The sequence below is a fragment of the Pygoscelis adeliae genome, unplaced genomic scaffold (genome assembly GCF_000699105.1).
Source record: "Pygoscelis adeliae isolate BGI_AS28 unplaced genomic scaffold, ASM69910v1 Scaffold1, whole genome shotgun sequence".
NCBI classification, from domain to species: domain Eukaryota; kingdom Metazoa; phylum Chordata; class Aves; order Sphenisciformes; family Spheniscidae; genus Pygoscelis; species Pygoscelis adeliae.
Window position 1 is genome coordinate 3,419,861 of NW_008824051.1, and position 22,805 is coordinate 3,442,665.

General features: G+C 42.0%; 1 protein-coding gene across 1 annotated transcript in view; it reads right to left on the minus strand.

Moving 5' to 3' along the window:
• The window catches only part of XDH (xanthine dehydrogenase), a 54,411-nt gene that overhangs the window by 5,087 nt on the left and 26,519 nt on the right, over window positions 1-22,805 (minus strand). The window contains exons 16-35 of the mRNA XM_009333631.1: window positions 22,581-22,755; window positions 22,046-22,135; window positions 21,214-21,383; window positions 18,516-18,639; window positions 17,986-18,105; window positions 16,346-16,442; window positions 14,292-14,416; window positions 13,155-13,288; window positions 11,584-11,671; window positions 10,872-10,958; window positions 9,568-9,759; window positions 8,928-9,073; window positions 8,250-8,331; window positions 7,563-7,658; window positions 6,705-6,833; window positions 5,608-5,682; window positions 4,703-4,755; window positions 3,419-3,533; window positions 2,696-2,761; window positions 776-964 (exon numbers count right to left, since the gene is read on the minus strand). Coding sequence (XP_009331906.1) covers window positions 776-964; window positions 2,696-2,761; window positions 3,419-3,533; window positions 4,703-4,755; window positions 5,608-5,682; window positions 6,705-6,833; window positions 7,563-7,658; window positions 8,250-8,331; window positions 8,928-9,073; window positions 9,568-9,759; window positions 10,872-10,958; window positions 11,584-11,671; window positions 13,155-13,288; window positions 14,292-14,416; window positions 16,346-16,442; window positions 17,986-18,105; window positions 18,516-18,639; window positions 21,214-21,383; window positions 22,046-22,135; window positions 22,581-22,755 — 2,353 coding nt within the window. The remainder of the gene's footprint in view (window positions 1-775; window positions 965-2,695; window positions 2,762-3,418; window positions 3,534-4,702; window positions 4,756-5,607; window positions 5,683-6,704; window positions 6,834-7,562; window positions 7,659-8,249; window positions 8,332-8,927; window positions 9,074-9,567; window positions 9,760-10,871; window positions 10,959-11,583; window positions 11,672-13,154; window positions 13,289-14,291; window positions 14,417-16,345; window positions 16,443-17,985; window positions 18,106-18,515; window positions 18,640-21,213; window positions 21,384-22,045; window positions 22,136-22,580; window positions 22,756-22,805) is intronic.

The following is a 22,805-nucleotide window of genomic DNA, read 5'->3' on the forward strand; positions in this document are numbered from 1 at the left end:
CAGGGATTACACAAGTATTATCTAATACTGAGGTCCCTCCCAGCCCCTTTTTTCTTAATTCTGTCATCAGCACTAATCACCCAAAAAGTTCTCCTCATTGATGAAGATGTTTCTGTGGATGGAGGGGAAATGGGAAACTGTAAGGAGGCAGGCCAGGCATATACAGATAAGGATGCTGGGTGGCCTCTCTAAATGCTCTGTTGAATCATAGGTAAAGCAAGTTCATTGATGCTGTACATTCATCAGCCCTGCTCTGTGCAGCCCTCACTAACTGCAGGGAACAGCACTGCCTGCAGTGAAAACAGCTGAAGGACACGTGGATTAATAATGGACCCTTAAGGGTGACATGAGCACTGTGAAACAGTAAAGAAAGCAAAACAAAAACACAGACACAAGATCCTGGTATATCAGATCTGGGGAAATGACACTGCTGGAAGTGTTATATGCAGTGGTGGCTCTGGTGCCAGGGAAGGGTAACCAGGGAGCTGACATGCAGGGGGAGGCTGGCAGCCTCTGTTACAGCAGAACTGGCACAGGAAAGCCACTTCAGTTTTCTCTAATGGAAAAAATCAGGGTAGCAATGTGCAGGTTTTTCAGTTCTTCCTAACTATAAAGGATAGTATATATATTTCTGGTAAGGAATGGGAAAACATCCTGACCCCAGAATAAAGCCAGCATAACAAGGTTAGCTATTTAGACACATGCATCATTATTTTATCACACTCAGCTTCACAGAACTACAGCAGTAAGAGGCCTGCAGATCTCACAGGTATACCTTGGATGAATAAACTGCCTTGCTGTTTGGACAGTCACGGAGAAGAGACACATAAAATTCTGTTGGGATGTCTCCGAACGCTGGGATTTTGTACATCCCAGGCCCTCGAGTGTACAAGTTCCCTTCAGGAGAATAGCGCAGCTCCTCCATGGTGAAGAGCCCAAGGCCTTGGACAAATGCTCCTTCTATCTACAAACACATCCAAACAAGGTTACATTTTTTTGTTGTTGTTCTTCCCTGCACAAGAACAAACAATGATGATTTCCACCGGAGTTTTCAGCCCTCCCCTCCTGACTAACTTCCCACTAAAAACCCTTGTCCCTTCTGCTCAGTACAGCTTGGCACCTTTGCACAATTTCTGTGTTCCCATATAGATGTGGCTGCATTTCCCTGGCAGGTGAAGCAATTTACAAATACACACAAACAGATATGCTGTAAACACAGGACAGGAATTTTCTGATGAAGCAAGGAAAAAAAATCAATGCCAAAATATTGATTCCTTCACAGGCAGATTAACACTGAATGAGTTGTACTTGCTGGTAATTCAAAGGACAAGACAACTAAAAGAACTGAAGATGACATATCTGAAGACAAACTATTTTATGCTTTCTATTTCAGTATAAATGCTTTCCTAAGTACTGCATATTCTCCGGTCACCAGCACAGACACCTGCAAAAACACTCCCATATCCATTCAAGTACTAAAGACTTCTTTGCATAATTTTTCTACTGTAAATTTTAGAAGAAAAATAAATTTAAAAAAAGGGGAGCAGCTATGAGAGAAGGATGTGCTTGAACAACCCTACATGAAGAAGTTCTGCTCTCTGTGCCCACTGAGAGATCTGACAGGCAGACCAGTCTAAAGATTTGGCACAAACATTCATTAACCCAGCCCTGTGTACTTGTGTTCCTGCAGTCATACAACATCCTTTCTCTCCTGTGCTCCCAGATCCTCTGCAGCAATTCATGGAAGGACACAGGAAATTGAGATCTCTTTGACAGGCTCTGTATAGCCCATCTCTTTACTCCCAGACCCAAACGGCCAGGCTGCGAAGACAAAAAGGCTCCTTTCTCCCCTTGGCCACTTCCAAAAAAGTCTCTTTCAGAAAAAATGTCACTTTCAAAGAAATTTCATTTTAACTATAGAAGAGCTCTGCAACTCGTGCCCTCCTGTAAACTCCAAATCCTGCAGCAGTTTCACTTGATTTACACTATATCAACACCTAGAGTTAGCAAGGGAGCATGTGCAAATGTCTAACGATTCATCTCTTGGTATATCAAACAACCCTGTGTTTATTACCTTCATTTGCTGAGAGGTATCATTGTGAGTATTCCTGCACAAAATATGGAATTAAGCTTGTCCCTGCCCAAGGAATTTTCAAGCTAAGTGGCCAGTCCAACTTTCTGTTGAGATCCCTACACAGCAGCAGCTGGAGGACAGAATCTACTGCCCTAACTCTTTATTCACAGAACAATTTTCGCTGAATTAAACGGGACTTGATATTGACAGATAGGAGTATAAAAATCAGGTGTGGGATTTAGTCTCACATGCCACATTGTAGAAACTAAGCCTGGGATGAGGTTATTCCATCATATTAGTATTATCTGGATTCATTCCTCAGGCAAGACAGGTGCTGAAAAGCATCAATGTGGTGGTAACTGGAGAATATCCTGTAGTCTTAATATCCAAGGCAAAAAAAACCCAGCATGATATTTCCCGACATAATTCTGTGCCTATTGCATAGTTAAGTGTAGGTCAAACAGGTTTTCATAGCTAGCCTAAAATGCCTTACTGGATACCCCAGTTTAAAATCCTGTTTGCAAAGGCACAACCTGGAGAGGGATAATGGCTTATCTAGAAAAGCCTGAGAGTAGCGTGATCCCTTTAACATGGTGGAAATAGCAACACTATTTCACTTACCTGTCCTATATCTATGGCTGGGTTCAGACTGGTACCAACATCCATAACAATGTCTGTGCGAATGTTCTAAAAGGTAGAAATAAAGAATAAATCAGCACAGAACATTGAAACTGGTACACCATGGTCTTGTATGAGGAGCAGCAACGTATCCAACCACTACCCACACTTGGCCAGTGTTCAACAATCTACCTCAGCTCAACTCTTCATACTGACTTTTAATCTGAGTTCATCCCTAAAGTAAATCGAAGGAACTCACTGCAGTTTTCCCCAGAGATCCAATGGACCCAATTTATATTAGTTCCAAGCTGCTAGCGTCAGTGCTCTGTACTTGAGCATAACCAACTAGGTCAGATTCTGATGAAATTTTTCTTTTTTCTTTCTTTCTAAAAGCCTTCAGTGCTATTTTTAATGATTAACTCAATTCCAGTATGTTTCTGTTCTTTTGTGCTAACACAGTGCTGCTATCTCTTACTTAAGCAAATCCCATAACTTTTGCAATCATTCATTAAGCCTCCTAATATCCCCGCAGGGTAGATAATTATCATTTTATTATACTTTATGGATTGTTGCACCGTGGAACAGAGGAGTTAAGAAATTTACTGAAGGTCACACCAGACCAATGACAGAGCTAGGAACAGGCTGACACCCAGTATTTGTTCTAACTCCCTGTGAATGTTTCCTTCACCTAAACACAGAGGGCTATTTCACTGCTGACCCCCTCACCTTGTGGTCACCTGTTAGGCAATCTATCTCAACCTCAGAGCAAGCAACACCATAACTGAAGTAGCAGAATGGTTTCCCTTCGTTCTTTTCAAAGTCGTAGCCAAGGTCAGGAATTCTTGATACAAAGAAAAACAAAACCATATTTCATTCCATGAACAGTCACAATGAATACAAACACATTGCAACTTATCGAAATCCTTATTCACTTTTGTTTCATCCCTTCATCCCATCCCTTCCCCTCCCCATGCAGAAATGAAAAGTGTAAACAACTATAAATAGAAATCTGCTAAAGCTGCTCTGTATTCCAAAACCCGACTGAAACTATCAAACTATTTTAGCCATCTTTATTTTCCCATGAATCTCGGGGCTTGTGATGACTATTATGAACTCATTCCCACCACTCCAGTAGCAAATCATTTGCTTTTAGAGCGCAGTTGAACATTTGTTGGAGGTCATTAAGTTTCAGAGCATAATCAAGTTGAACCAGAAATTGGATTAAGCTAAGAACTGATTTTAAGCACAGCTCATGGCAAACTTTGTATCTGGCTACTTATACTTTATCTGAAAACTGGTTTATTAAAATACTGACAGTCACTTGGTTAAGAGAAAAAACATTTCAGAGATGCAACAGAAATGAGCTAATATTGTATTTTAGTCCTAAACAGGCTCTTATCAACACTGTGTTTAGTTTATGTCAATCCCTCTTGCCCCAAAGATGATGGATCTCTGTTTTCCTCCAGCAGTAAAGCTGATGAAGAAAAGTGCCTCATTTCAGAACTGCACAGGAACCAGCAAGAGTTTAAAGTGGGAACATGAAATTGAAAACAGTAGTATCTGCTCATGCCACAACAGACAGGATACCGCGCTCCAGCCAATTGCCATAAGTAGCTTTGTCCTCAAGGACAACACCTGCCCCCTTTTTCCCTGCATGACAGTTCTAGTGCAATGCTAAGTCACGAGACTGACACAGAGCAGAGCCCCAGGCAAAGCACTGATTTCATTTACGCCTCCTCAGACCTAGGTCAGCTAGACTGAAGTTAGATCTACTTCAGATTTACATGAGATCTGAACTTGGCCCCAAGAGCTGTGCTCCATCAGGAACCGATTCTCCCCAGTCAGGAGAGTGTTAACCTCAGCTTAACATTTCCAGGTAGGAAAGGAATGCAGCCCTAAGTTAGAACAGTGACAGAGGGGTAGAGCCTGTAAATCCTCCCAGAATTTCCCTGGATGCAATCCATGCAATCGAGTAAGAGCTGTGCCTCTGCAGTCTGAATATTCACTCACCTATAAAACCCAGTGGCCGACAGGCTAACACAGTTCTCATAGGCAGCTTTAATCTGGCAAAGTGAACAAGAGTTTGAAAATAGTAATTGTCCAACCAGTCCCTGCAAAATAGCTACCCCAACCACATTTCCAGGAGAGCATGAATAGAAGGTGTCCAGTGACAGACAGCTGTCACACTACCCAGCACCAGCAGTGCCAAGGGAAACATCATGATGCAGCTGCTTCCCCAAATAGCCCCGTCATCAGCTACCAAGGGCAGAACTTGCCCATTGGCAGAGGGATAAGACTTGCTCTTGTTTGTTCGGCTCTCAGCTACAGGTTAGACTTTCAACCTCAGAGACAAAGGTTAAACTGACAGTCATCTTGACTTCAGTGAGGCCAGGGGAAGTCCTATCCTGACTTCCAAATCTCAAAGTCAAAGCTCCTCCCATGAAGAGAAGAGCTTGGATTTGAAAATGGCCTGACAGCCTTACAGCACACCAATCTATTATTGAGGGTACAGATATATTGCAGCCAAGGAGCACTACAGGAGGTGGATGGCAGCTCAACAGAGTCATCTTTGTCACAGAATCCCTTCACTACAAAATCAGGTTTCTTCCTGTCCAAGACTGTAGCCTGACTAGAAAGATATATGTAACTGCTCAAGACTTATTTGGTCAAGTTTGTCATAGGCAGGCCCCAGGATCTGGAGAAGTCTCAGTACTGAAGTCATAAGTGACGTTTTGGGGATGACCTCTTGCAAGCTTTGGTTACTTCCCTTGCCAGGTTTCTGTTTCACTGTCTTTGCTCAAATCTTTGCTAGTGAGATGCAGAAGGCCTGGAGGGTATACCTGCATACAGGGTTTGCCAATTAAAACAGTCTCTGACAATGCCCACTTGTCTTGTGACAGATACAAACAGCTTACCCAGTCTTCCCAGGATCCTTTGGGATTAGACTGCTTGATCGGCTCAAGTCTTTTTACGATAGTCTGACACGCGTTCTAGAAACAAAGAGAGAGAAGCAATATTTTAAGATCTGAGAAGTCAACTTATAGTATTAAAAGCCCTATAAGAGTTTCAAAGAACCTTCTGTTTAAATCAATATTGCCTTTAGGACTTTGGCATATCATAAAAAGGAACAAAGTTCACTAACAGATGTCTTGCTACATAGGAAGAAATGTTGACTGAAAAGGATTTTAAAGCAGATTGCCTGTGCTAATAGCAGAAGGGAATCCCAAATACAGCACAGAAGTTTCCAGACCATGACATGAAACATCAGAAGTCCACCCATTTATACAGTAACTTTATCTGTATGAAGTCATAGCAGGACATCTTAGCATATCTAGCAAGATGATCCTATAACACTGAAAAAAAAATTCTTGCCAAAATTCAACCTACTCAGACAAGCTCTGCAGAGAATAAAAACAGCCTGATGATTTTACTTTACAGGTTACAATTCCCCTTTTCTTTAAACCTGAGAATGACCAGTACTAAGTTCCTCTTTTCAATGGAAGAGTCACATACTCTCCAAATATATGCATTGGTAACTCCACCATGTCAGAGACAGTCATGACCATGCCACTGCTACAGAAGGATGTTTGCTCTGAGTGTATCAACACTTAGAGGTCTTTGGTTCTGGAGCACAGCCCACAGACCATCTGCTATTAATATTTGCAGCACAACATATTTGTTATAGATAAGGCCACATTAATTATTAAATACTAAGAAGCTAGCTATTCAAATGGATGTTTTGTTCTGTTCATTTTGAGTAATCACAAACACTCCATTTTAGAACTACAAAAGGACAGAAGGAGAGTTTTGAACTACTTGAAAAAAATACGGTCATTCATCATCTACCACCACCAGTAGTTATAGCAGGTAAAGAAGTTATGAGGTACCCTTAGCCTGGAACTGCCTTTTGATGGTTATGTTTTCCTTAAGCAATAGATAAATACACATCAACTTTTCATGTTCTGGAGTCCTGACTTATAACCCACTAGTTTAAATAACTCAGTTTCCGTACATGGACAGCCATTCCATTGATGTCCGCACTGACAGATGCGGCTGTCGGGGAGGTATTTGGGACAGTGTTTGTGCTGGTCTCACTGATGTAAATTTTGGAGGTGGGGATTCCCAGTGACCTGCTAGCAACCTGCAGAGGAAAGGTAAACAATTAGTAAGCAGCTCTTCTTATACCTGAGCATTATCATTCATTGCTTACACTGCTAGGATCCACACTGCAACCTCTACCCTCTCCTGTCCTAAATTTCATTTTTCTTGAAGGCTCAGTTGATTCAGTGACTGAGAGCTAGCCAGAACATTGTTAAATTTGCCCTTCTCAGACTGAATGTGTGAGAGCACATACACGTACACTTTTGCCACAATGACAGATATTCACTTCACTGTTGTGAGACTAAATTCTTCTCTCAACAATTATAGGAATCAGAAGATAAAGAGCCCTTTTAGATCTCCCTTTCATTTCCCTGCCAAAGCCATGTTGCTCCCTTAGGCCTTTTTAACTACAAAGGTGTTAGCATATGCAGATAAATACATTTGCAATACGACTAGTTTTTGTGTAAAATATATGTAAACTGTAGTTTTATGGGATGAAATTGAACTACCAAAGAAGCTAGATTGTAAGCATAACCTGCATTATCTACATAAGAGTTAAGATGATGAAGAATCTAATCCTCATACTCAATTGTGATAATACTCTGGAAATCTAGCACTGCTGCTGAAACAATTAAGAGGAATTAGTCATGATTTGTTACCCTACGCATGCACAGAAAGGAAGTGTCAAGCTGTCTGAGGCAATACCATAGAGTGAGAGTAATTTTACTGAAAAGATGTCTCGTTTGGTTAAGTCCAAACTCATTATTACCTGAATCATTTTGGTGTGAAGTCCTTGACCCATCTCAGTCCCCCCATGTGTAAGTAATACAGAGCCATCTGTATACACATGGATCAGAGCTCCAGCCTATAAAAGGGAACATTAATCCAAGAGTCACCATAAATGAACTAGTGAAGTACTTAGAAGATTTCAGTTACAAACTACAGAGAAAATTAATTTGGAACTCAACCAATATTGTTATTTGGTGTAATTAAAGCCACTAGTTCACACTTGAGGTCAGCTTGGTTTAGTCTCAACAACTCACTAGAAGTTCCAATGACATAACAAACCTCAGTCAGTATTTTCAGCTCAGAAAGCAGGTGAAGTAACCCAAACCTGCCCCCGTGAAACAGAGATGCACCCTTCACCTGAACTTGCTAACACCACTGACAGTCCATCAAGTCAGGTCAAACAGGAACAGTGTTTCAACTATTGAGGAAGAGGGAATAGGCAGGGAAATTAACACAACACAATACCACAGAAACATAGCTGCATTGTGGTGTCTTTTGGACGGTATAAACTGTTAACTATTGTGTTGCTCATTTTGGTTTGAAAAATGCTCTTTCTTAACTAATTTACTACTCTGAAAAGCTCCAGTCTGGTACAAAGGGGGGAGGGCCTGGGGGAGGCAGCATAAATCTAGCTTCTCTACTGAAAAGATGAATGACACTTACGGACCTGGTTCAGAAATGGGATAGTGAAACTGATGCCAAATTTGGTAGGAATGACGCACATCCCTCTCTTCTTCCAGCGATTCTGCCTGCAAGGAAAGAAGGTTATTTGTATATTCATGCGGCTTTCATCACAACTCAATACTATACTTCCCTCCAACAGCTTGGGTAGGTATCAAAGCAGAAATGAAATACCTGAATGCAATATAGACTGAATTAATCAGTAATTTCTGTGAAAGCTTTGCTTTGTTTATGGGTCCCAACAAGAAGAAATCTGAACTGAAGATGCTCCCCCAGGCATTATAGAAGCAATTGCCTGGACTATTAACTATTCAGTTGTATATACGAGCCAACTAAAAAGACTATAAGGCAGTGGAAAGCCTAAACAAATTGCCTTGATAGCTATTTGAAAAGCCTAGCTGGACTTAACAGACCCCCTCTCCTTTGCTACATTTCCCTTACAAAGTCATGTCATGTTAGGTCTGATTCCTGCCTTATTTAAGCTACCAGTTCACTAATAGAGATTTCTTCCCACAGTGAGCATGAAGGAATTTCAAAAAAAGAAATTTAGACATCGCTCTGCAAATACAAGGTCTGATTTCACATCACTCAAGTTGCTAAGAGAACTTCAGAAGTTAGTAGGCAACAGGTGCACCCAGTAACAAGACAGCTCTAGAATACCTACTTGTTGAATTCTTCAATTAGTTTCTTCCTGGCATGATAGCTAGAGCTTGACAAACATTCATCCCAGCATCTTTGTAGAGTAAATCCCTCCAGCTTTTGGTTAAAATGAGTCAGGTCTCCTTCATTATAAAGATTGAGCCTCCGCACCTTCCCAAAGAGACATATAAAGGACACGCCAAGTTTAATGCTTCAGACTAGGTCTTTTTAATAGATGACATCAAAAGCATGTTGGTTCCTAGTTTTACTCCTCTGCTCACTCTACAGAACAACAGAATTAACAGACATATATCTGTTTACGGGAAAATGGGAACTGAGACATTAAGGCTGGGAATTTTCAAGAGAGGTTGGGACTTAAGCACATTGTTAGTAAGATTAAGGTACCTAATGCATTTGGGCTTTTTTTTTTTAATATCTATCCTTAAAGTAGGTGTTACACAATTGAGGCTACTGAGGGAATTTAATGAAGCAGAAGATAATCCATGCTATAATGTGGCTGTCATACAGAAAGTTTGAGATCCTGCTAAGGGCTTAGCAAAAATGAAGCAAAAGTTCTTATGCTTAATAATTTTCTGTGGTTGTGTCCAGTTCTCAGAGTTTGTTCAAAGGCAGCACTGCCCTGAAATGTGTCAGTGGATCCATACCTCCTCAGGTGGCAGGCCACACTTCCGAGCAAGGTCACTCATCCAGCACTCAGCAATCATCATTCCTTGGGGCCCTCCAAAGCCACGGAAGGCTGTGTTGGAAGGCAAGTTGGTCTTGCAAACAATGCCCACGCTGCTGACATTGGGAATGTTGTAGGAGTTATCCAAATGTAACAGGGCTCTGTCTATAACCTGGTGAAAAGAAGGAATGGGGGTGGACACATTTTACATGAATCACATGTCAGACTTCTTACTAGCTGCCAAAGCCAGACTGGAAAGCTCTGAAACTAATGTACAATAATAACCAGCACTTTCTCTTGCACCCTGCAGTCAACATAGCTGGATGAACGCTGAGGTGCAGCCAGTACTCCCTCACATTTGCAATGGAGTATCAAGCGGTATCCTCCAGAAGGACAGGACAATAAGCACACTCGTCTGTTGACACTTATGACCCTAGGACAGATTGAGCTTCAAAGTCCTTTGTTGGCCCTGGGCTCATGCTGAGCCAAACTGCTACTAAATGCCATTACCCACCTGGAAGAACCAGAACCTTCTTTTAATTATACTGAGTAATCTGTTACTGGAAGAGAAGTCTTGCTGACATCAAGTGACTCAGCAGCTGGGCTGTGGCAGTAAGGACAACTATATGAAATAAGGATTTTTCAATAGCTACATCTAAACTGCAAGATTTGAGATCTTTGTCCACTAATTGTCCAAATCGGGAAAGGGCCAGGGCTTCTTTCTGGCTTGTGTTCCCAGATTTCCCTTCCAGCAGCAGCACAGACAGAAAAGGAGAGGTTTTTTACTCATGAGAACAAAAATTCTTGGAAGCAAACTCAGAAGTCAGGCCCATTCTTGTCCTTAGTGCTTATGAACCAAATGTTAGCTTTAGCCAGTCCTTAACAAGCTTGTTGATTTAGGCACTCTGCCCTGATCAGCCTATTGACTTGGATGTTTCTTATTCCAAGGAACTAGCTTTCCCCAAAGCTGAGGAACTATCAGTCACCTTGCATTGTGCAACAAGTTTCCCATCACAGCCCTCTAATGCAAAGCAAACTTTCTTGACCCTTTTACCTAATCCAAGTTATTACAGCATCAATAAGAATTACGTAGCACATGCCAAGGCAGGTCAGTTGGCTGAGAAAGCAGTTGTAGGAGCTCCAAAAACCCATCAAGGTCTGTTTTCAGTCATGTCAGAGAGCAGGATGTGCAAGCAATACTGTAGACAACTCTCTGAAGTCAGAGCGAAAGGTTGCACAGGGAAGTGTCTTCTGCCTAGTTAGCCATCAGAAAATTTTACTTACACCGTAAGAGAGGTCTACAGAGTTGCCCCCATTGCTGTAGTATGACACCTCCAGACTCTTGACTTTCCCATTCTTCATGAAACCAACCTGTCAAGAGAGTCTCCTCAGTAATCTGTTTTCTACAAAGTGTTCTGTTTTGCGCTTCTCTCCAAAAACTGAATGGACCTCATACAGGCAAAAGGCTGACTGTCCTCTGCTGCAGCATAGGACAAGCACAGGCAGCAACTGAGGAAGCTTCCCAGTAAAGGGTCTATATATGCATCTTAATCTTGCTCCAGAGACCTCTTCTAAAATAAGTATTGGCCACTTGTCACAGCCACACCTTCCTTAACAGGTTTTTGCTCTGAAAAGCAGAAGCAGTTGGATGGGGATTGAAGAGGAAAGGAAGTTAACAAAATAAATAGTAGTACAATACTGTAAACAAATGGGGAAGCATCTAAGAGCAATGTGATTGTCAACAGGGGCAAAGTCTTGGTTGCAAGGAGGAGGGAAGTTTTTATGCTGAGGTCACAAGGGAACCGTCTGAGCCAAAAGAACTTCTGCAGGACTTGAACAGGAAGAATACTATAACCCAGCTGACCTGATCTGTTTGCAGCAGAGGACATCAGCAGTGAAACTACCAGAGCAGCAATTTTTTCACAATATCTTACTACGTGGATATTTCAGGTGACAACACTGAGACAACATGCATTTATTTCATATGTATGCATACCTTGTACCTCCCCAGGAAGGGATGTCTCCCACCACTTATCAGCATGTCCTCATCTCGATCCAGCATGCACCTTACTGGGCGGCCAGTTCTGTTAAAGGATACATTTATCAGGCAAAGCCTGAAATGCACAATACAGTTCCTACACAGCAAGACTCTCCTCTTTTTGGTGAGCATTGTCTCTCCAGAGTGGCAATGGGGAGTTAGGGGTAAACTGCTTGGTTTATACATCTTCCTCTTAAGAAAATGGCAAGACTGAGTTAAAAAAAAAATTAAGCTCTTAGAAGTTGGGACCTGTTTGTGAAAACTCTTGTGGAGACTCTTATGTTAAAAAGGATAGTTTCTTACAGAGACCAATGCTAATAACTGAGCAATCACTGTTTTCTGGACTATTTCTCAAGGCACTCTCTTGGCTTTGCAAGAGAGAATGCCATATGAATTATATAATAATGCTAAGTAAAGTACTAACTAGCCTTCAATTTGACCTTGTTTTTTATTTGCTTATTTATTATCCAAGGAGGAAAACAAGGACAAGAGGAGGATTTGCTCTTCATTTTCTAACAATTCTGCCTTCCCAGTGCCTCTCTTCAGGTTGTAAAAATATCTAGGGAATGCCATACATGCTATTTCATAACCTTTGGGATATAAAACAGTGGTTTGGCTGGCAGAGATAAAGGAAAGAAAAAATGCACATGTATTACTGATTAATTAGAGAAAGCAGGTGGTTTGCTCAGAACAGGAAAAATAAAGCTGATTTAAGTACAGGAGCTTCATTTTGGCTGTTCTCTTCCAAAGGTATTTTATCAAATTGCTGCTGTATTGCAAGATCCATCTAGCATTGCCAGCAGGGTGCATCCTCACTTACAAGGGCAGCATTGGGAAGGGCAGTGTTACATGTAGTGCACAAATGTCATCTCAGAGGCCATGTTCACTCACAACCACAGAAACTCGCACAGTTAAAGATGAGCCCATGTCAAAACTCCAGAAACGAGAAGCACATTTCCAATCTACACTTCACAAACGGTTACAGTCTAGGTTCATTCCCTGAGCTTTTAGGAGTTTGAAAAGTGTGGGTTTCTGTTCAGTGGCCTGCCACCCTTCCTAGGGAAAAATCCAAAGAGAGAGTTTGCAGAAGAGCAGAGAAACAGTGGCGCAAGGCTGGTGTAGAGTTTTGTGCAAGGAAGAGGCTCTCATACCTCTATTATACAAAACAACAAGCATGGCTAGTGCTGGATGCTGAAAGGGTTTGGGGTGAATTGAAGGGAAGAGGCAGATAATTTGAGATACAAGAGCTTTCAGAGAGCACCAGAGGAACAGCAAAGGAGTTTTTCCCCCTTTCCTACTAAAAGCTGACGTTCCCGCGTAAGCTTAGCCCCTCTGAGCAGGTTCAATTCCTCCTACCAGCTAAAAGCCTATTAGACAACTCCTTTGGGAAATCCCAGGCTTGCTATAAGCTGTACAATAACAAGACATGAAGAGTCTTGAAAAGTGCTCCAGTGCAAATGGTGCTCCAGAAGGAGGCAGGCTGGGACAGTCTGAAAGGAAAAAGCCCTGTTCCCCACACCCAAACTTACTTGAAGGCTGCGACAGCCACTGCAGTTGTCAAAATAGTATTCCTAGTCTCTTTTCCTCCAAATCCTCCTCCCATTCTTTTCAATCGAACCACAACCCGATTTGAAGGGACTCCCAATGCATTAGCAGCAAACTCCTAAAGAAAAACAGAACAGCAGAACATGTACAGAGCTGAGCTGGTGTTAAGAACTAGATACCAACACACTGCCTTTCTGCAACCATTGCAACAGTGCAAATACTCTGTTACGTTGCAGGTCCTATTGGTCCTGCAATTGGATTTGATGCAATTGGGACCAATAAGCCCAGTATTTTCTCTCTGAGGTGGGAAGGCACACAGTGCTTCAGCAGACAGCACCAGATTCAGGAAGAGACTGACATGAGATGACGTTACCAAGACATAGGTCTCATTTAGCACAGGGTTTGACATCCACACCACTCTTGTCCATTCTCCTCACTATTATGAGACCTTTGGACAATCTTGGTGAGTCAGTAAACAGGCCAAAGACACCCCATAGCGCCAGCTGCCTATCTCACAAGATAGCAGAGTTCGTATATATGGTCAGTGTTTACACCACCTCTCTGTCTGACATGTCATTCAACAGCCATGCCTACTGCCTACAGCTGGCACCCTCTCCAGAAAGGGTTACAAGGGGGAATGGCTTTAAACTAGAGGGGGGTAGATTTAGACTAGATATAAGGAAGAAATTTTTTATGCTGAGGGTGGTGAAGCACTGGCATAGGTTGCCCAGAGAGGTGGTGGATGCCCCATCCCTGGAAACATTCAAGGTCAGGTTGGACGGGGCTCTGAGCAACCTGATCTAGTTGAAGATGTCCCTGCCCACGGCAGGGGGGTTGGACTAGATGGCCTTTAGAGGTCCCTTCCAACCCAAACTATTCTATGATTCTAAGCATGTAATCCCTGGTGACAAAGATGTGCTGCCAACAGAAACACCTCTGTCACCTGGAAGTGGATTCAGGACACCAGTAGGATGGATACAGACTTTAGGTCCCATACCCAACTCTCAGCCTATGTGGTTTTTTTATTCAAGACAAGATAGGACCAACTGTAAGACAACTGTTTATCTCGTCTGAAACTGAGAAACAAATGCCTTTTAGGTAGCAGGTCAATAAGACAGTACCTGTGTCTTCATTAGGTTTTGGGTCGACACAAAGAGTTCTATCTCACCATCTTCCCCCTTTGGCACAGCCACAGTACAGTGAGTTTCCAGATAGAAATGCTCCTGCCCACCAAGGTACATCTCTCCTAGAAAATTGAAAGAAATGCCCCAAAGATAGGGTATCCTTGGTGTTATAAGGTGTCTCCCACCATGTGCTGCCTGCAAGCTACTGCCCTTTTCACATGTGTTAAATGACAACCCTTTGCACTACCCAGCACTTGATAACCCTAGCTCTAAAATTGACACTTCTGGTTCGATATTTTTAAAAAAAACAACCCAAAACAAAAAACCCGACAAGCCCCCCCCTCCACTTTCTAGAAATTTTCAGTTCAACACAGAAGTGGCTGGCATTTCAAAAATAAGCCTGCACACCATGCCATTGACCCAGCATCCCTTAAGATGCAGTGTTGCCCTGATACCACCACTGAGATGAAGGATAAAAATAAATCAAGTATAGTCTAGCTGAGCAGATCAAACACAAGGTTACAGACTTTGAAACAGGGGAACAAAAATAGAAACCCAAAATGCCTTAAGAAGATATAACTGGGAATCAACTCTGTCACTGCATGTGACACTTTCCCAGGACATCTTACCTGGCAGTGCTGAGGGTACAATTTCCAGTCATGCTACACACTATTAAATGCCAGAATCAACCTCCTTTCTCAGTCATGGCCCTGGTCTGTTCAGTTGCCATGAAAATTAATATTCAGAGCAGTTCTCAAAATCCTGTTCTTCTCTTTCTTTTATTCCATTCAGCAACAACAAAATAGCTGCCTTCATTAGGTACATCAGGGAGAAATGCACATTTGCATGAGACAACGCCTACTCTGGTACACAGCAGGGGCCTTTCTCTTGTCTTCTCAAGGGGGTTGGCCTGGCATTCACACAGTATTGCAGTCTTTTAAATAACCTATTCTTCTAGCTCAGAACAATTTCTGCCTTGCCTGGCACAGTGTTTTCATTTTGTGTAGTATAGTACAGCATAAGAAAGTTAACAACAGCTTATGACACCTTTGAAGCACCAGCGCCGATCGCTGACTGCAGAGGAAAGTCAGCAATGCATACCAAAATATAACAAATGACAGACCTGGAAATGGGTGTTTCAGTTAAATAACTCCCCCCTTCCCCCACAGGGAGGTAAGGGGGGCATGCTTCTCTGATCTTCGAGAATAATCCCTTCACACTAGACTTTGTGTCTGTAACTGATTTAACTTCCTCTCAGATCTGCAAGAGGGATACAACACCCTCTTATTGACAAATACATAGTTCTCCAAAGGTCTGATGTTTGAGACTCTTCCTCTCAGGAGCTATTGATCGGCGACACGTACACCAGGCAATGACATGGGTCTGACAGAGCATTCCAGTTCACAGCTCTGGCACTCTCCCCTCCTAACTCATAGAGGTTTTAAACAGTTGTTGGTAATTGCTGTGTTTACCCATGTCTCTACAACCTGCTTGGCAGACTCCAACTGAATGAAACTAAGAAGCAGAAAAAAACACCCCCATCCTCAAAGACAGACCAACAATCAATGTTGAGAAAGTGTTACAGGGCAGCACCATGTTCTTCATGATACCTACAGCCACCAATGTTGGTGGATCAGGTTTTCAGATGCACGTATTTTCATAAGATACAGTCATATACCAGGTTAAAGGAATGACTGCCTGTGAGATTCAGACCAGACTATGTCTGGACAGGGAAACTCCTATATGAACATGTTTCAGGAAAAAAAAATCACTTTGTAGAATATTTGCTTAAGAAAAATATGTCCTTACATTGGAAGAGAGTGTTTACAGGGGCACAGCTGGAAGCATCTAAGTCTGTTTGAAACAAATTAAACTTTTCACAAGCTATTTGTATATAAACAGTTAGCTGAAACTTAATATGAAATAAATTTAGCCCCACAAGCCTCACTTTCATGAGTTCAGTATCATATGCATAAAAAGGAGGCTCATAGCTTGACTTCTTTTGTCACAAACTATCCTATTTTAAAAGAAGTATTAATGCTTATTCTCACCTTCCAAAACGTGATCAGATTCTTCAAATCCTTTCTTCACATCTCCCTTATTAATCCTCTTTATAGACTTAAGAAAGGATTGTTTCTCAATAGCTTCCTAGGAAACATGACGACACAATGAAATTTTTGTGGAAGCAGAGTGAAAACAACGCTTCCTCTAACTGAAGGAGAAATATTCAAGATAAAAAGGACAAGAACTTATCACATAGTAATTATGGTAATAGCCAAGTGACTTGACTTAAAGCAGTACAAAATTTTTGGCAACAACAATTTCACAATAATCACCATAATTGGACAATCTTAGATTGCTCCTTGTGACTCATTTTACATTACGGACCTAGAACCTCAAGGTCTGTAGCCACCAGAGCTATGACTTACAACTTATGTTAACTATAGTCTGTGGCCCAGAAGAGGGGAAAAAGGAAAAGGGAAACAAAGAGAGAAAGAGGCAAAAGGAGAAAACTAAAACTCTCAGACAGGATGAGAACTTCTGCAGAAATAGTTCACTTCTGAGCTAACATACAATAATCTTTCTTAGGGAAGCTTTACAAACGCATTTCACTTTTGCCAAAACAGAAGATTTCCATAATGAAAAAAAACCAAAGCTACAGAATGACCAAACAACAACAAAAAAATCAGCATATTTTTGGCTCCACTCATCCTCCCTGGTTGAATAAACAACTAGAAACCTCAGAAAAAGGAAAGTTCTCACACGTTGTTTGTGAACCCACAAATCATACAAACAACCCAAAACCTCTGTCCACAGATGACAGTACCAATGTCTGTACTAGACAATGCAGACTCTCAGTATTTCCATGAATACAATTTGTATTACAAAACACACGGTATGAAATACTGACTGTTAAAAAAAATTAATTAGAATCCCATGGTTCTAATTTCTCCCCCCATAAGAATGGCTTCATACATTTTTTTCTAATTTCTAGATGTGAATGCTGTATTAGATATTATCATTTGCTTTTACTGTCACATAAGGAAATCTTGTCAACAAGCCTTCTAGTTAAAAAACAACAACATTAAATGATCACAAATTGTTGACATTAATTCCTTCAGCTTTGAGAAAAGCCACTTAAGGGCTGTGTCCATACAGTCAGTGGAAGTGTTCACAGTGGAGAGTGAACTCCTGAAAATTAATTTCATCAGCTTCGAAACTAGACAAGCGGTCTGCAGAAATCTCAGAGCAACAGTGCAGTGACAGAGCTAGAAGAGACATTTTCACATCCTATTATTGAGTGGTATAAATCAGAGAGTATCGCATGAATGAATACCAGTGAAGCATCATACCAGAGAATATTGAAAGCAAGCACCTGTGGGTAAGACTGTAACTGACAGTAACCTTGTTAAACAAATTTGTGCTGAGCACAATATATCTACCAGGGTTTGGTTTATTTGTTTTAGCTTTAAATAACACAGAACAAGTTAATGTACTCCCAATCAGTACCACATCAAAGGTGTGTCCTCTTTATATTTAAATATACAAATTATTCCATCTATCCATATCCTGCTGCACCCACAAAGACTAACGAAATGTGTGGCTAAATAACCACATGTGTGAAAATAGAAGTTAATTAGACATCAGGGGGTCCCAAGCCAACTGCAGAAGCAGATCTGAGCCATCTCACCTGAATTGTGACAATAGGTTTGAGCTCTTCATACTTAATCTTCACAGCTTTAGCCGCTCTTCTGGAATGTTCTTGTGTGTCTGCAAGAACTGCACCGATGATATGACCAACACAAGTGACCTACAGGCGAGATTAGGACCCACCATCATTTGGTGTGTATATATGCAGTAACTGAGAGGCTCATGATAATTCTCTTCATCTATTCCTTTTGTGCAGTTTTTCATGTTTGTTCAGACCAGTCTATTTAAAATCAGTCAAGGGAAAATGATCACAAATTACTTTGGACAGTAACCAAGTGAGTGAGCCTGTCCCAGTGGCCTGAAGCTTAGAGGAGAATAGTGCAGATACCACAGAGGGGAGGGGCATAGGGCAAAGGAACTCAGGCCTTATTGAGTTTGGCACCAAGATTTCTATTGACTCTGGTGCAGTTAGAATTTATCTCTGTATAAGATAGAGGACTTCACTGGACAATATGGAAAATCTTATCTCCTGAGCAGTGTGACTGCAAAAGGCTATTTTTAACCACATACCACATCCTCAGCAAAGACGGTCTCATCATTAGCGATGCCAGTGATGTTACTGCCAGGAACATCCTTGGCGGAGACAAAACACACAAACCCAGGAACACTCTGGGCTTCAGAGGCATCTACAGAACTAAAACAAGAAAGGAGGAGAGGCAGCATTATTATTTCTCACTTTTCTTTTTGTCAGTGCTTATGAGACACCAAATACATTTTCAGGCCTGATTCCCTGAAGTCTGGCTATGCAAAAAAGGAGTTTGTCACATGAATATCATGTGAGACCAAGGCAGAAAGGGCAACATATTAGACTAAAATCATTTGGGATCTATATGATAATCTGAATCCTGACTGTGAGTGATCACCAGTCTGCTTCTTCGGACTATACTGTATCATACATCTTTTCCCTAAGACATACCTGAACTTGATCCAATTGTCATGTGTACTAAAGATCCCTTGACACCCTTTTACCAACAACAGATTGCTGTTAGTGATGGTATGCCTCCACTCTCTCCTTAGCTGCCATGATTCTGTGAAGGCAAGATTCCTCCCTGTCTACTGATAAACATGAAATTTTACTGCAGACACACATCATCTACCACGGCTTCACCTCTAGAGAAAAATGAGGCTGTGAGTCAGGGAGGGGTTGTTGAGTATCAATCACAAGGAAGCTGCAGGGTATTCAAAAGGATTTAAAAGAAATGACGCTCCAAAAGACAAAAAGCTTCATGAAACCTCTTTTGCTGATTACCAAAGAAAGCCTGTCTAACCAAAATGTTCGTCTGCTTGAATCATATACAGATTTAAAACTAAGTGAAAAGCAGGACAGAAAGTAACTAGAAAAGTGCAATATAATTTAATTTTTATATAGAGCACTTCATAAAAAATGTATTACAAAAGACTTTCAAGCTCCTTTTGCAATATTTTGTACATTGGCTATGTAATTGGCTTGCTTTACAAGAGAACTGTTGCGAATAGAAAAGCTGTGGCTTTGTTTCTGCTAACGGAATGATTTATTGTCTTCTGTAAATTGCTGCAATTTTTTCAGCATGCTTGTTTAGATTCCTGAAACTCCGATACAAACTGTGCCTGAAAGTAGCTGTTTATGCATCCCAGTGAGCTACAGACTTTTTTAAAAAGACATTTAATGTATGAATGAACTTTCCCACATGAACTCTTAGACAGCAGGAACTGAAGACAATGCTATTTTTCTTTGGAAAGTTCACTTTCCCATGCTTTTGCAGTAATGCCTCAGAAACAACCCCCTGACAGTTTCCCTTAGTTAGAAATACAGAGGCAGATGATTTCCAATTTACACTTGGTGGTCAAGATCTGACACGGGTGAAGTGGAAGTTTTCAGAGCCAATACTTTGACCGACAAAAATCATAGGCTGAGATACTTCTGTCACCTGATGAAATATTCTACTACTTCCTCTACAGAACAATACAGGCTCACAGCTTGAAATGTGAGTGCACAAAGCAAATGCAAGAGAATGTGTACAGCAACCTCTAGAAAATACCACGTATTGTGGTCACAGGCATAGATCTGATGCTTTCTCTATTGCCCCATCTGCACTGGTAGTAGTAACAATACTTATGCATTTGCAGCACTCATCAGTGACTACGTTGCAACACCGAAGATTTAACTATGATGACAGAGCAATTTCTTTCATAACCTAGGAGTCGACTACTACACATCTGTGCATCTATGACACTGTACTGCCCGTCCTGTGTTAGACCACTGTGGGGAAACCTCTGGATAGGAAGCCTAAATAGGCAGGAAGCATTGCCTAAGGAACGAACAGCGTATCGCAAGGCTGCCTTGTGTCATCCTCAACAATGTAACACAGAGTGTCCCACATAAAAGCAGCCGAGGGCAGATGAGAGCCTGCAGAGCCACCACAACGTAAGCACAATTAGGGATTGCGGGGGGCAGTCAGTCCCGCAATATAACAGCATAAAAACTCACATAAGAATGCAAGATGGCATTACCCTACCTTACCAGGATAGGCGTTTTAGAGTTGGTTAGTCACTATTGTTATAAATTATGCATCAGTCATGCCCTGCATAGACAAGATGTTTTCAGAGACAGCTGCACTTCCAAATACTGACCTATCCAACTTGCTACAGCCGAGCACAAACAGGTCTACATCTAATAGCTGAAGCTAACTCACACAGAACTGTTACGCAGAGGGCTTGACTGTAGCCAGTGCAAGCAAGCACCATGCAAGGCAAAAACCAGAAGACAGTACTCACACAGCTGACTCACCAGCAGGAGTGCTGTGGCAGAACTGCATGTTACAACCTAGGTTTTTAGGCAGATAGGAAAGAGCATGTTCAAGCTGCATGCTCTGATTAGTGATTAAAACGACATCTCCTCAGACATTGTAGTGCTCTCCTACCCTGCTCCTTTTTAATCCTGCATGCTTGAGTATAAGAGATGGGACATGCAAGAAGGTTGCCTAGGCCTGAGAGCTTTGTGCTTCAGCAAAGCTCTGAGTTTGGTGTTAATTCCCTCATATTCCCACTTACGCAGACTTGCAAGGCAGCTGTAACACACACAGCTCACCTCCATGTAACAATGTGCAATGAATCGGAGTTCCCACTAATGCAAAAACCTATCCCTCACCTGCAGCTTGACAGGTTAATGTTTTCTAAGCCACCAGGTACTGGATGCTTCCAACATCTGAAATTCAGAAGCAACACTTACAGGATCTTAGCATGGGCTTTGGTGCTGGTCACCAGTGTTAGATACAGCTCATTGTCATAGTGAGGGATGTCATCGCAGTAAACAGCTTCTCCACATGCTTGTTTGGCTGCTGAAACATGCATCAAAGGCCGGCCCACCATATCTTCAACTGCCTGCCCCCTGGGCACTTCCTGGAGTAAAACACATAATTGATTACTACTGCTCATATTGCAGGGGACAAGCATTGATAGGAGAGCAAAAGGCACCATGAGACATTTTAGTGAGATGGGGAATGGGATGGGGGCTAAGTCCTGTGGGAAAGAAAGGTAAACAAGATGGAGTGGCTACACAGAGGAGGCTGTAGAGAATGAAGTGAAAGGGATTTGGTTTTTGAAACTGCTATGGAAGAGAAGGATTTGATGTGACAGCTTGCATAAAAGGTTCAAGTTCTGAAGCTAGCTTCTACTCTCAAAGCTGAAGACAACAGGTCATTAACAGAGAAATATGGAAGAAGATATAACCTGAATCTGAAGCCCGAGAGATGCAAAGAAAGGCAGGCTGTAACTGGGGAAAGCAGAAGGGCAATTTCAGTTTGGATATGGAGCTGGCTGCAGGAGGGAAGTGCTACACAGCGATTTTTATGAAGCTGTATGCATCAGGAACAGTCTTAGGCAACGACAGGAAAGAACACTGTATCCTAAAGCAAGGAAGGGACTGAGACACAAATACAAGCCTCAGGAATGGCATTATATAAGTTCATGTATTGCCCATACTCAGGGAGACAAGAAGATAAGAAGCACAGTTTGAGCTACAGAAAAGCCTGGGTCTATGTCATGCAGGTACTGCTACTTACTTGGAAGAGCTGGGCATTTGCAATGGGATCTTTGTGAAACAGCTCTGTAGCACTGATGTAGTTCGAAGGGACGGGCTCACACAGATTGTTCTGCCAGAGACATATTAAAGAACAATCATCTTCCCTGCCAGTCCCTTTCTCACGTTCCCCACTAGCCCAGGATATTCTCCATTCTCCATCCTCCAGTAAAGATAATTCATATTTTACTGGGTGAAAGGCAAACTGTGCTCAGGCTCTGTGCAAAGAATAGCCACAGACCCATGAGAGCAGTTGTAATGCAACAAAGGGGAGATGTCCAGGAATCCTCCTGTGAACCCACAGATCAGCATCCTTCCACAGCAAGGTGGGGATGCCACAAGGAAGCAAGTGGGAAGATACACTAGTCACTGTCATGCAGGTAAGGAGTAGAGTAGCTCTGGCAGCTATTGCAACATGGAGTTTGTTATCAGGAACGACTCTGCTTGAATGCCTTCCCCACCAAGACAGCACATACAGGTCCTCCTTCCCCAAATCTGCCTTCCCTAGCAGCACTCACAGTGCCATTGTGGTTCTTGCTCAGTTTCTGAAGGACCGTCAGGTAGAACTTGAAGAAGAAGCTGAGTGTAAGCGTGCGTCGGAAATCCACCATCCCACCAGGCGCAGAAGGAGACAGATCCATCTCACCTGCCAGTAAGCGGCAGGCATCCTGCAGCAGCTTCTCATTCCAGTCTCTGCAAGGGAACAAAGGTGACACAGAGCCCTTGCTCAGCCCTAAATTTCA